At 31.0% G+C, this 14,625-nt stretch overlaps 1 protein-coding gene across 1 annotated transcript; it reads left to right on the forward strand.

The window, feature by feature from the left end:
* Nucleotides 1–51: 51 nt before the first annotated feature.
* Nucleotides 52–5,060, forward strand: LOC111029407 (tektin-1-like). The gene is made up of 4 exons (XM_022308391.1): nucleotides 52–690; nucleotides 1,308–1,580; nucleotides 2,311–2,533; nucleotides 3,484–5,060. The coding sequence occupies exons 1-4, from the start codon at nucleotides 320–322 to the stop codon at nucleotides 3,838–3,840; spliced, it is 1,224 nt and encodes a 407-aa protein (XP_022164083.1). The 5' UTR covers nucleotides 52–319; the 3' UTR covers nucleotides 3,841–5,060.
* The last annotated feature ends 9,565 nt before the right edge of the window (nucleotides 5,061–14,625 follow it).

A 14,625-nucleotide genomic window follows, 5' to 3' on the forward strand; every position in this document is an offset into this window, starting at 1 on the left:
TATATAAAATACAATGTACATTTTATTTAAAAAAAAAAAAAAATATTTTTATAAATATGAAATGTTAAATGTTATTGTATTCTATTTATATTAAGGACAAATGTACATTTCTATATTTTTTACTTTCTCAATTTATATAATAAATCAATACACCCCTCATTTCTCATCCGTATTACCATAGTAACTATTGTAAACAAAGCAATAAACTGTATCTGACATCAGCTTGTTTCGCTTAAGCAATAAAAGAAAAGAATAACATTAAAATATATCTTTCTCATTTATTTAATTTTTTTTTGAGTTCCATCATCCGCTTATCAACATGAGCTGTAATAATTATTGCAATGTGTACGGTTATGATTATCATACACCTACAGAGTGGCGATATAATAGTGAACAGGAAATCACAGCAGCCGAGGAACAACAAGAGTTAGCCCAAAGGTTGACATTGGAAGCCGATCGGTTATTTGGCCAGGCTAAGGACTCTGTGATGAAAAACAAGTTGGACATTGACCACCGATCCAAGGTGAAAGTCAGAGACATAGAGTACAAATGTAGGGAAATCGAAAAACAGAAATACGATCTGGATGAAGAAATTTGTTTACTGTTGGGCTATCAAGTGCGCATCAAAAACTCCAACAAACTGCTTGTCGGTGACGCACTTGACGTCATCGCTGAGTGTCTTAGACTCAGGTGAGAATTACTTATAAAAAATTTACAATTACATGATATGTAATATGAATATGAAATGTCTGTGGAATATCAGGATGATCCATTTAACAAGCTAGTTGCTACATTATATTATAATTTTTAAATTTTTGAAAAAGAAAAATGTTTTTTGTATCAACCCAGGTATTGAATTTCGGTATTTAATACTGATTTTAAAAAAAATTAATTTTTACAACGTTTTAGGATGTTTTCTAAATATTTGAATTGTTTAACAGACAAACAATTCTGAATATTTGTTTGTGTATCCTAATCCTTGCCATTTTTTCCTCCACTCATCTACACTTTTGGTAATTTTAAATTTAAAGAAAAGACTATTATTATTCAATATTTAATACATTATTAATTATGCACAATGTTTTAGTAATATTTAAGTATTCTGCTCCCATATATAAAATTAAAAACTCACTGAATTGGTAATAATAAAATATAGAAAATACTAAATTTTTTTGTAAAAATGTCTACCCATTAGGTAGTGTACCTAATAAATACTTCTAACTATAAAAAAAACCATTTTTCAAAAACTCAAAAATGTACTTATTAAATTGATTCCTCCATATAATGTTCTACGTCCCTACATATAGAAACTGTCGTCAGAGTATAGACTTGGTGTTTGACGACGTCGAGAAAGAACTATTACGGGAACGCGAACTGATCTTGGGTATTAACGATCAACTTGAAGATTTGCAAGATAAGGTCGAGCTGCAGATAAGGAAATTGAGAGCGTTCGTTTACAACTTGGCTGTGGATTTGCGTTGTAAGAAAAATGCGTTAAAAATTGAAGAGTACAATGAAAATCTCAACGAAAACATGGTCGAAATATCAATTTTGAACAACAAAAACATATTCAAACCTGCGTAAGTATTTTCTCGTTCCTGTGAGATTTGCCCCATCCGTGGAGGTTAGCGAAGATCCAAGGATCATCCACTTGATGTGTACGTTACACGTGTCTATTCGCTCCCTTGATTTCTTTTGAAACCTACTAAATTTTGTTTTTGAAATTATCTTTAGTTCTTAACTTCTTATGTAGGTACTAAATAAATAATAATGTGGTCTTATATTGGCTAAGTATTCCAAATTATAAGACAATAATACTTTTAAAAAGGTACTGAGTTATTAGAGATGCTGATTTAGGTATTCCCTCGTGATTTCCTTTATATGTACCTATCCCTGAGCCTTGGACTCTATGCCTAACAGTTGTTACATATATTAATTTAATAAATATAACACAAAATATTTCAAATGCGAAAGTTTCAAAAAATCATAATAAATTATTAAATCAATACCTACAGCAAATATCAGATAGGTAACCTAACTATTAAAAATGCGATGAATTCTATACGTACACTAATCAAAAATTTAACTCGCTCTCAAATCTCGATCAGTCAATTTTTAAAATAGAGAAAAATATAATGTATAATATTAAAATTTAGTAGTGCGTTTGAAATATTTTGTGTTATCTTTATCATTGAACACATTTCATACAATAAATATAAACCTTAAACTTGGTATAATATAACTGTATATATAGTGCACACTCAATTATACTTATAATTTTTCCATGTACGTATTATATCCTATATGCAGCACGATTTCGACCACGGAATGGGATCGATTCACTTTAGACATTATTTCGGCGGCCAATAAAGTACTAGTGGACGGACGACCAATTCGTGCATTTTTTGACAAATGTCTGAATAAAATGATCAACGATCTGGTAGGCCAATCGGACACAGTCAACTTGGCGTTTAGACTTCGAGTGGAAGAATATCTTGAAGTGATTGAAAAATTGAATAAACAAAGAGACGAAGTATGTTTCTGAACACACTAAAATCCTAATCGTGTATAGTGGATGCTGATAATTACCTTGGCCTGAAATATGAGAACATTTGTTTCTGACAGACAATTACTATTCGATTTATCACATACACACATATTATGAAGTATAGGCACCCCTGTAGGTAACGAATAAATGACTTACGCATTTCATCAGATGCATTAGAATAGTCCACCCCCTTCCCTAATATAGTTATTACCATTTCCCCCCTAATAAATGTATTATTTATACACGTAATCTGTACTATATAAAACTTAATTCTAATTTATACTTAACCCCCTCCCCCGTTTCATAATCATGACTACGCCACTGGCCCGATGTGTATGTATGTTAGACACAGACAATACAACGTTCTAATTAGATTCGTTTACTTAGCCAATTATTGTAATTTTGAAAATGAAAAAATCCTGTTGATGATTAAATATTGGTTGAGTGGAGTGAATTAACGATGGAAATATCACGAAGACTCGAAGTGCATTATTTTTACTCTTTTCATTTAAACTTTTTGTTTATAATATTACTGTCTATTGTTGAAAACTACATATTAATTAATATTTCGAATTTCGATGTATCTACTACGATATGTCGATATTACTAGAGGAGTAGGTAACACAATAAATAATAATACAATAGTCAATAATCAACATCAACATTTTTGAATAAGATTTCTGCGTCCCTCGATTATGAAATCAAAATATAGGTTATTTAAAGAAAAAACATATTCAAATATGGTTAACAACAATTCAATTTCATCAAATTGGTCATAATCTTGCACATTCTTGACACTGTGAAATAGCTCGTAACTGTATCGTGTTGCGTTCACTTATAAACATAGTTATTGTCCGTATACTTATGAAGTGGGCCTATACATAAGTAGACATGCAGCAGTAACGTATATTATCTGTTTCCTATCCGATTTACAGACGGTCAAAAACGTCGAAGAAGTAGAAAAAACAATCGATAAACTGAAAAACACCATCAGCGACAGGGAGGCGTATTTAGCGCTGGCGCACACGCGGCTATCGAACCGGACTCGCAGGGAGGGAGTCGAGCTGTGCCGAGATGAGCTGGAATTAAGACTGTACGACGAAGTGTTCCAACTGGAACACGACGTGCAAAGTCTGCAAAATATGATGGCCGAATCTGTGGTGTGTCGGAGACGTCTCAAACAGTCCATCGCCCGTATCGATGGGCAGCTGAAAGTCAAACAGAATTCGTTGCACATCGATGCCGAGCTGTGCGCCGAGCAACGGAAACGCATCAACTATAGAGCCTTTTGAAATGCTCGACGGATGCGGATTAGTTTTTTTTTTTAGTGTAGTTTTAACTTTTTTCTCCCGTAACACCTTTTATCCATGGGTAACATAGGTATGGTTTACATATTTCTTTACAAAATTCTTAAACTAGTCTTAATAATATTAGCATCAATTTAATTTACATTAAATGCATTATGCAACCGCCTATTATGATTGCTGCCCCTGAACACGCAATACACATCGTCCTCAAGTGCTACATATATACTGTCATATTAACACACCAACCTTCATTATTAATAGTACTCGTGACATGTATTAATTGTGTACCCATAATGTATAAAAATAATATAGTAGGTATATCACTCATCATGTGTGGTTTGAAGGGGCTTAGTTTCCCCTCCACAAATCCCCTTTATCGCACCACTGCGTCAACACACACATACTTTATAGTTTGTTGTTCAGTCGTAGAATTATGATAGCTTTTTGTATAGGGTATTTATTAAATACGTACATCACTGTCACTTGAGCATTTTTAGGTTGCGATATATCCTTAATTCGACACTGATACACTCAAATATCATACTGCTGGTGCGAATTCAGGAGGGGGGCTATGGATGCTCGCCGCTCGATCGTTTAAGCCACCAATAAAATAAATTTATATTATTAATTACGTAAACTAAAATAAAAAGGCCCAACTTTTTTTTTTTAAGCACCCCTGTTAAAATTTTCCGAATCCGCGCCTGATGACGAAAATTCGAGCACATTTAATTTACATCGTAATTAATGGGGCGCTGCTTTTGTCCGATTTACTACCTAACGAATTTTGCAGTCGAATTACTGCGTAGGGGGCTTCTACGCAGCGTTGGAGACTGTAGTACGTCATTATATTGAATGATGAATACTACAACTGTATTACCTAACTTCGGATGGGTTAAAATTAATCTATCTTCCTATTGTTTTTCGTTATGATTCAGTTGAAATATATAATACAAACACAATAATAACGATTCATTTTATGATTTTCCACTTCTTAATTCTAGAAATCTTTTTGATATAAAAACTAAAAACTGGAAATGTTTTAAATGCCGACGTAAATAAAATATCGTTATAATTGATATTCGTCTGTTTAAATTAAAAATAGGTATATGTATAGAATAAAGAAAGCTAATCCTAAAAGTAATTATTGTAATTATAGATACTTTAAGTATGTTTGATTTTAATTTTTTTATATATATATTTATAAGCATTATTATATGCCATATTTGATATTTCTACTTATTATAATAGTAATATAATGTATAACCAGTCTCAAACATTTAAATAAACAAAAAAACATTCGATTTTTGTGAGCCAAAAACTAAATTCACATGAGCAACCTATAATAAAGGTACAACAAGCTAAAATATTAAAACCTTCCGAGTCTCAAAGAATGTGTTGATATAACTTTTATTGAAAATGGTCTAGTATTTTTTAGGTCTATGAAGGACAAACAAAGATTAATTTTTATGTATATATACTTTGTTCGTGGGTACACATGAGAGTGGGATATACTACAAGATTGACAAGAAGTGATGTATACTGTATTGTATACTATGTTTAGGTAGATAAGGGTATGTATAGCCGTATAGGTATGATAACAAGATGTCAAGATCAAGCAGTGGTAGTTTTATAAGGGAAGGGTTGAATTATCAGTTGACGCCATGTTAAAGTTTAGATGAAATTAAAAACTTGTAAATTTGAGTATACCAAAGGAGATTATCAAACCTGAGCTAGATCTAAGAAAGAGGTAAATTAATTATATTAATTTGCTATTGTTATATAGAAAGTATAGCATGGCGAAAATGACAAATGTAGTAATTAAAATTGTTAAAACATTCCAGATCAGGCTTTTGCTGGTATTATATTGGTCCTTATTATAAGTTGATGTCATCTATCCTAAGGGCTAAGACCTAATATTATGTAAGTTTGAATTGTTATAACGGTGATACACCTGGACACGCAGCATGCTTCTGGTGAGCGTATAGTTTCTTTATTTTAAGGAGGTAATATTATTAATATATACATGCACGTTCTAATGTATTAAATATTATAGGTATATAAATATAATATTGTACTAATTCTATAAATACTCACCAATAGTTCTTGTATTTAATGATTTTGATACATTCGTTCTAATGATTTACATAGACTTAAAATGTGGATAAGAACAAGAATATCCCAGTTTGGGATTTTAAACTTCAGCCTTGACAGACTACATAATAATAGGTATGTATCTATGGTGCAATGGTGGTCATTACTAAATATCACAATTCACAGCTGATTTGCTTTATTATATAATAAATTTATCAGAAAATTAGTTTTTGGATTTTTCAGTAGGTAAAGCGTGTCAGCGTTGTTGGCTATACTTTTGCAAATATATTTTATATAGGCAATCAAATCAAATAATTATGCATCGGGGACCGGGGTTCTCGAGATATATCCACCATACTCAACTACAATTGTATACCTACATAAACGTCTTACGGACGCGCATTATGACGTATATAAGCCACCACCGATCCATACTGATATATGAATATATGATAGGGCGAAGATACGCAGGCTTCAGCGATCGATCGATAAAGCTAACGGTTGCCGCGCGGCGATTGCTGCTCCCTCAGAACAGACCCTGCTCCCACAGACGTGTATATTATACAGAGTGTACCGCGAAGATCTGAAATTGTGCACTGATATACAAAATATGATGGTCATTAATCATTATCTACCTCGTGTACACACATGGCACATATTATTATTGTCTGAGCTCTGAAGTGTTTTTAATAACTCGGCGTTTTTGTGATATTTTAACAGCAACTATTTTCCTTTTGCCGTTTCTTGTTTTTTATATGAAGCCGAGAGGGACTACGCGGTACTTCATAATATACAATAGGACTTGCCACTGCCTCACATCTATTATTTAGGACATGGCCCATTCGGCTCCCGTTTCACCAAAAAGTGAATTCCCAAACGGTTTTGGTTTTTACAACAAATTCCTTCTCATTTCATACAGGCCGTTGATTTTGACCTCAACAATTTCGATATATTATTTAATATTTAAAAAATTATATATTGAGTAAATTTTGGTGAAATCTCTTTCGACGGAAGCCGTTTGGGAATTAGCAAACAATGGATGTTACGAATATTTTCATTCCCTCAACACTTTTAGTAATAAATCAAACGTTATTTTGATTTTTCGATTAATTTAGTACATAATATATTGGATATATTGCACGTTATATGTTACATGATGAGTAGACAATGAGTTATATACATGGTTTTTTCAATAATGCAATGATTTTTGTCATCACTCTTCAGTGTAGAAATAAGGTGGAAGTGATTTGCTATATTTGAAAAATAATCGCTAAAACCTCAGCGTTATAATATAATTTGTATTATTAATTATACGTATCATTACTATAACACGTAGAGTCGAAAATAATATAGTAAGTAGTAATATACCTATCATACACACTTGTAATATAGTGTTACAACTTAAGTGGACAATTGTAAATTTGAAAGTTTAACCCACAAAAAACAAAGTCCCCCTCCTCGTCAGAACGACAGCTGTTTTAACCAGTTATTCTGCTGCAGGTTGCCCGCAGGGTCTACCCCATTTCCACATCCCACTATCACATTAGCTATTTATACTCATCGAATCAATACAAGGGACCAAATAATAACTACCTAATAGTAAACTTAATGTACAAGTAGTGCACAACGAGTTGCCAAGTTGGTTTCATAATTTCGTAGTTCCTCTATAAAAAATTGCATGCCTGTATACCTATTTAACATTTCATGAGTTTTGTGCTCCACATATCTCTATATATTATATTTTAGTCTATGGTTTTTATTAAATGTGATTATTTTATCACCGTCTAATGTTTACTCATAATAGTATGTCTGTAGTTATATTAGTAAATTATATTGAAATTTACCTCAGCAACATGACGTGCCAAAAAAGATAAACAGTAAACATAGATATATGAAAAAAAAAGTGAGCAGTCGTGGGACGCCTGACAGATGTGAAACATTCAAACATTGAATTATTTTGTATAGAAAATAGGCGTGAAAGTTGAAAGTATGTATTAAAGAAAATATTAACATGGCATAATCAAAAACAAAATATCCGGTTTTTTTTGAGCAAAATTATTTTTTACTTACTTTAAAGGCGCATGCGGATACTCGCGGTTTGGGCGTCGAGTGCATGGCGTGCTTTGCGACGTCTTCGCGCCAACAGCCGGTCTCACCCACCGCATTAGATGTTTTACATCAAAAACTGCCAAAGCAAATCGGAGTAGTTATGCTAAAAGTCTAAAACTAAACCAAATAAATAAATAAATAGCTGTATAATATACTCGTATAATGTTATAGGTACACTAAACTTGTATACGTCAACATAATCAGCTTAACTAATGTTACATAATTTTTTTCGCATCAACCTTGCACAGTGGCGCAAACAGGAAAAATTGTACACGGTGACGATAGTTATACTCGTTCGGCATTCAATCAATAATTAGTATACGATATCGGATATATTGCCATACGGGTATACTTTAACAGCAACAACAATAACAATATAATACACATATTAAACGGCATTTCAATTTTACGGGAACTGTTCAGACGTGGAAAATATAATATCACACTACGGACTACTACATAATAATTTAACGTAATATTGTGTTCATTTGGCGAAGTCGACGTGAAATCAATCACTATGCAGCTCATATACAACACAACTTTGAAGCTGTAGAGTGTATACTGCAGGTGCATACAACACAAATATATAACGTGCAACATAGATTTTAATACCGTGTACCTATGGAGTTTTGTTTGTTGGGTGGTATACTGGTATTAAACCGTTCCAATAATAATGATTCAAACAAAAATTCCTTTTCCAAAGCCTAGTAAGCGTGTGTAATAAACACCCTTATAATTGCTTCGTCCGGTTGAGTTCTGCAGGTATACTTTATACAAGCATAATTACTAATTAGTCAAACAATAGTCTAACCACGAGTGGTACTCAGTGGTAGCAAAGTATACGCGAATGGTGTGTACTGGCCTTAAGCAAACAATCAATAAGAATTATTGTCGGTAGGTACCTTAATACCTATTTATGATCTCGAATCAATATGAATTAGAATTGTTATCAATTTATCATTATATTATGCAGTGTACATACGAGCTGTTGTATTTTAAACGCATGTACAATAACAATATATCATATACCTAATACCTATATAAATATATTATATTTTGAGGCCTGGTGCAGTGGCCCGATGGTTGGCGGCAGTCACTGATGTGTGCTAAGGTCGAGCATTTTCAGGCGTAGATCACCCGGGTTTTTAATTACGAATCCTCGCCGATTCTTTAGTTCAATAAATAAAGTTTAAAAATATATATATAAATAATATTATAAAGAACGTCTCGTTCGTTTTTTCTCTATTTTACAGACCCGTTTACCAAGTAAAAAAACGAAATTATGAAAAACAATGTAACTGTTTTTACTTTTGTGCGCTTTTCGATCGAATTCTCGGGCAGTACAACACCGCACTCATACACATAATTATATCATGTTATGCAACTTTTGGTGATAAAAAATAACAGACAATAAAGAGGCAAGGCCGGAAATTACCGGGCGTTACCAAATATTGAACTGTAGAGGTAGACTGTCGTTACATATCTGAGCCCAATGTCCATTGTCCATATTGTACACGCATTAAATGGTAAAACATCATACAACAGTGTGTTCCTGTAGGTACTTAATGTCTGTATACGCACAAAATTCAGAGCTGTGCTGATATGGTGGATTTAATATGTAGGAGGATAGTGTATACTACTATACTATTACTAGTTACAATGGATTATTGTGACCACTATTTATTTATAAGTATATTAATAAATATATGCTGTATAATATAGTCTAATATCTATATGCCTATACAAGAAAATGTTTGATACATACCTACATTATACAATTTGTTAAAATGCATAATTAAAACATATATATATATATATATATATGTTATACGTACACAACTTGTCACAAAATATAAAATATTTAAATATATTATTATGACTTGGCGGTATATAAGAACATGCAGGAGAAATATTGCGTCAAGGAAATAAGGCATACTGCACCTATATACATGTACTTAAGAACGAACTCTAAATAGTGGTGATAAAAAAAATTGAGTTTTTTTTGGAACACTGCATGCACAGTAAATACGTGTATATTGCAATTTCCACCTGCCAACTGGTATATAATATATATTATAAGCTTTTTATTTTTATTATAAGCTCTATAAGCTACTAGTATAAACTATGACAACTTGATATTTACACCTACCTACTCGTCATAAGTCATAATCAGTGAAACTGAATTATCAACTAGGTATTGTAAATGGCGCCGTCATCTTTAGCGAGTGTTCAGTCTGAACTTCAGTGTACCTAACATGATTATTGATTGTTATAACTAAACGTTAAATATTAATATTATACGTCTAGCCAACATTCGATCTATACATCTGCAGCAGCAGAGAATCAAATTGATAAAACCAAAAACATATTAGAAACATTTGAGTATCAACTATTTGGTATTATTTAAACTAAAAAATAAGTTAGTACCTAGGTAGTATATTGGTTAAATACATACATTTAAATTTATATTTTAAAAATAAAAGTAAAAATGGTGTTAAAAACAAAAACGTCTTGTATGCACCTATATTATTCACATAATATTACTTATATACAATGCATTATATTACATATAAGACTATAAGAGCACCGAAGAATGAAGATACCTAAAGACTACCAAAGACCGGTATTACAACTTGTTTACTCGACGTCCATGATTTTTAGTATACGGAGTGATTCATTTAACGTAAGACACTCATTATTTCAGAAAACACAAACGTTTCTGAAAATTTTATTTTAAGTCGTCCCAAAACAACATTTTTGGGAAAAAAATTATTTTTTTTAAATTGTTTACTTTTCTCCATCTATAAAAATCAAATATCGGACAACTATTTTTTTAGTTAGACGAAAGGCATAGTGGACCAACATTGTGTGGGATATCCCAAAAACCACTCCACTCAGCTTATCTTATAAATACTTATACTTTATAAGTTATAACTCATAAACTACTCTCCCGAAATTCGAGTACCTATCGAAGTACTCCAGCAAATATTATGCTTTGGAACAGAGAATTATTATAAATGCACGTTATTAATAAAAATAATAATATCATTTTGTCCAAAAATGTTGTTATATAATGACTTGAAATTATGTAAAAATAATACTATCCAAAATGTCAGTAGTTTTTAAAATAATGATTATCTTGAGTTAAATGGATCACCCGGTATTATATTTAGTGACCATGAAAATTGAAAATGATAAACCGTGAAATAAACTTATACGTGTATGTTGATGAGCATAATATAGATATAGGTACCTATAATACCTAACTATAAATAATATTATATAATAGGACTAGGAAGCAATGCACCAATGCCAAACAATACTATACCCGGTGTATCAAGTATTCTGGCTGCCTGCACGAGTTAACTTAAGTATTTTGAGAGGGGGGATAGATAATTAGTAAGAAAACTTTCTCGCTGTTATCCTAGTACAGTTGCATGGTAAATGCATTTATTATTATAAGGCAGCTACTCTACAGCGTGATATGTCATCCATTAGCCGAAACTCAATATCGTTACATCAACAATTTGTGTAATATATAATTCCACATTATAGGTACACACTACACATCAGGAATGAACCTAAGTCCCTTTTGGGTGTGTCAACACCCCGCCATCGTCTACAACCAACAAAATTCAGCAGTAATATGTCAATATCAGACTTTTAGCCGGCAGTCGACACACGATAAATTTGTTAGACATTTCAAAACAAGTCAGCATTTTTAAAGACTACACCCCTCGTGATATTTTTTTAAGATTTTCCCTGTGTATACCAAATAAGTGTAAGGAACTAAATACATAAATATAAGCATTTTAAAAACGAAAAATTCTATGCACACTATAATTTCAATTTGCAGGTTATGACTACGAATAAATTATTTATTATTTTACCTTTACGATAATGTCGACAACACACTAAACTGTACCAGTACCATAATAATATTATCCTATTGCAGGTTATTGTAAAAGTTATACACTTATTACGAGTCGGTTACGACTTGATGCGGTTTCACTTACCTATATTCAATATTATTGTCACCATACTTATTTTATTTTTTAATTAATCACGAATGCACGGTGTCAACGGTAATGTTCTGTGATACTCGAACTAGAACCAATTTTTGATCACGGCTCGGTGCATTCTTATTTTTAAAAAAGAGTATACGTGGATACTACCTACTAGGTACCAATGATTTATTGGTCCAACAACATTTTTTTTACCCAACAATGTGTTGTACGTAATATTATGTTATTCGATCATTTTTAATTTGTTTTGATCTGTTTAGTCATCCATCCGCATTAAAAACATGTAATTGTAATATTGTGGTATAATTATGTGCTTTACTTTTTATTGTGTTTGCTGTCATTGATTAAATATTTAATCAATTCTGTTGTATAGATTAAGCAATATCGGTTATATTTTAATCTCTCGAGTTTCAAATAAACTATAAAATTATTCTAATAAATTATACAAAAAACTTCAAACAATTAAGTGTAGGAATGCATCATTACTCATCATTAGGAAGTATAATACTAATTATAAAATAATATTAATACACTATAATATGTTTCAAAACGGCCACCCAATTTATTTCTAAAGTCCGGGTCAAATCAGTTTATTTAAATGCAGGTTACTCAATGATCAACAGTAGGTAATCTATATGAAAAAAATCGGATTTAATGGTCCTTTACGGTTTTAGTTTAAAAAACTATAAGTAGGTTATAATGCGTATACCTACCTATATTAATCATGATTTATTATGTTAAAATTTATGATGAGCAAGCATTATTAATTACTATAACTATATAGTCTTCACACGACGCCACAGTGCAATAAAATACTTAAATTTATATCATTATGTATCAACATAATATTTAGTCAGAGGATACGAGGCGTAGGTCGAACGTATAGATGTAGCATGAAAACAATATCAGCAGACGAATAGTTGTGTAAACACTGTGCAGTGTTTATCATTTATTTATACACATACATTATTAATACCTATATAATATCGTCGATAACAATAATTAACGTTATTTAATGAAATAAAAACTATTTTATTGACTATATAAAATAATAAATTATAAACGTAAAAACGTCATTTCTCTAACGAATATTATCGAAATACATACTTCCTGTCAGGTTATATTTCTTTCATCGATATACGTCAATTTTAGTTTAAAAATAAGGAAGTAAACATATAAACGAATTCAAATTAGGTATACAGATAAAATAATGATGACGAATACGGAATATGAACGGACCATGAATATTAGAAATAAGAATTATATTTTATATATAAACTTAAGTATATAGTGTCTAGCTACAGCCTGTATTGACTTAAGTTGGACTTTGCAGTTAAACGCATCCAAGGTTCAAAAATAAAATGTTATTGTTAAAAATAAGTAGGTAATAAATCACAAATCAACGGCCGACGCTGCAGAAACAATGAACAGCCAACACATACAAACAATATATTTTATATGCCATTATAAAATATAAAGTATGTATTATAATTTATATTCTATATATATTTATGTATACTCCGATGATTTAAAAATGTTAGCATTTTACCTGAAACCTAATTATGACCATGGCTTAGTTATATTTATATAATCTGAACATATACCTAGATGTAAACACATATTATATATTTACAATTTATATACCTACCTATGCGACTAAACATACCTGTAAATATTTAACAAAAACAAATTCCGTGGTTAAAAGTTTACACGATACATCAAGTCTAAAATTCAAAATATTATTCCGAAAATTGTCAAAAATGTGATTATCGACTTTTTTTTTTGAGTATGTGCATAATGGATTTTACCTCGGATTTTACTAAAAACAATTTATAACAGTGTGATGGTATATATTTTGTATAATTCCCGTTCTGTGCGACAAATTACTTATATAATGAACCCATTTTGCGTATGATGGCACTAGCTAATAATGGATCCTATAACATCTAATCATCTTATTGTGTGTAATTATTTTGTACTACATTATTATCTGATAATATTATGTATGTTATAGTGTATTATATTTTTGTTAATTATTAATTTGATATAAATGTCAAGGGCCTATCCCGTTTACTATTATAAATAAAAATAAAAAAATAATTGTATTGGTAATGTCATAACCGTAATGATTTTGATCAGGCAATATTAACTCAAAATCGAAGTTTTTTTTTATAGCTGTGTAGGTGAACATGAATGTTCATTTAGTAGAAATTATTTATACCCATTTTTCTACTGCAGGGCAGTGGATTAAAATTATAAAATTGCCAGACTTTAAAAAGTCTTCTTCTATAGTTCTATGTATTAAATCTAATTTTGATTTTTTGAATTTTAAGGTATACTTATAGGCCATATTTTTCAGATACAAATATTGTAAATATTTATACCATTTGAGGAGTAGGTTCAGTAACAAATATGTATACATCTTTTTCAATCGATAATCACCCCTTTTTACTATACAATTTTAAGCACATGGTATTTTCAAAAATGTTGATACATCTATAAATTTAAATTCTAAAGAGTAGTTTTTGAATTATTAAATTGAATG

The sequence above is a fragment of the Myzus persicae genome, unplaced genomic scaffold, assembly GCF_001856785.1.
Source record: "Myzus persicae strain clone G006 unplaced genomic scaffold, MPER_G0061.0, whole genome shotgun sequence".
In the NCBI taxonomy this organism is placed as follows: Eukaryota; Metazoa; Arthropoda; class Insecta; order Hemiptera; family Aphididae; genus Myzus; species Myzus persicae.

Bases quoted from the DNA above. Each gene is read 5' to 3' on its own strand.
- LOC111029407 (XM_022308391.1), top strand. From the start codon at position 320: ATGAGCTGTAATAATTATTGCAATGTGTACGGTTATGATTATCATACA. The intron at 691-1,307 runs GTGAGAATTACT...CCCTACATATAG, and splicing joins GCTGAGTGTCTTAGACTCAG to AAACTGTCGTCAGAGTATAG. The intron at 2,534-3,483 runs GTATGTTTCTGA...TCCGATTTACAG, and splicing joins TGAATAAACAAAGAGACGAA to ACGGTCAAAAACGTCGAAGA.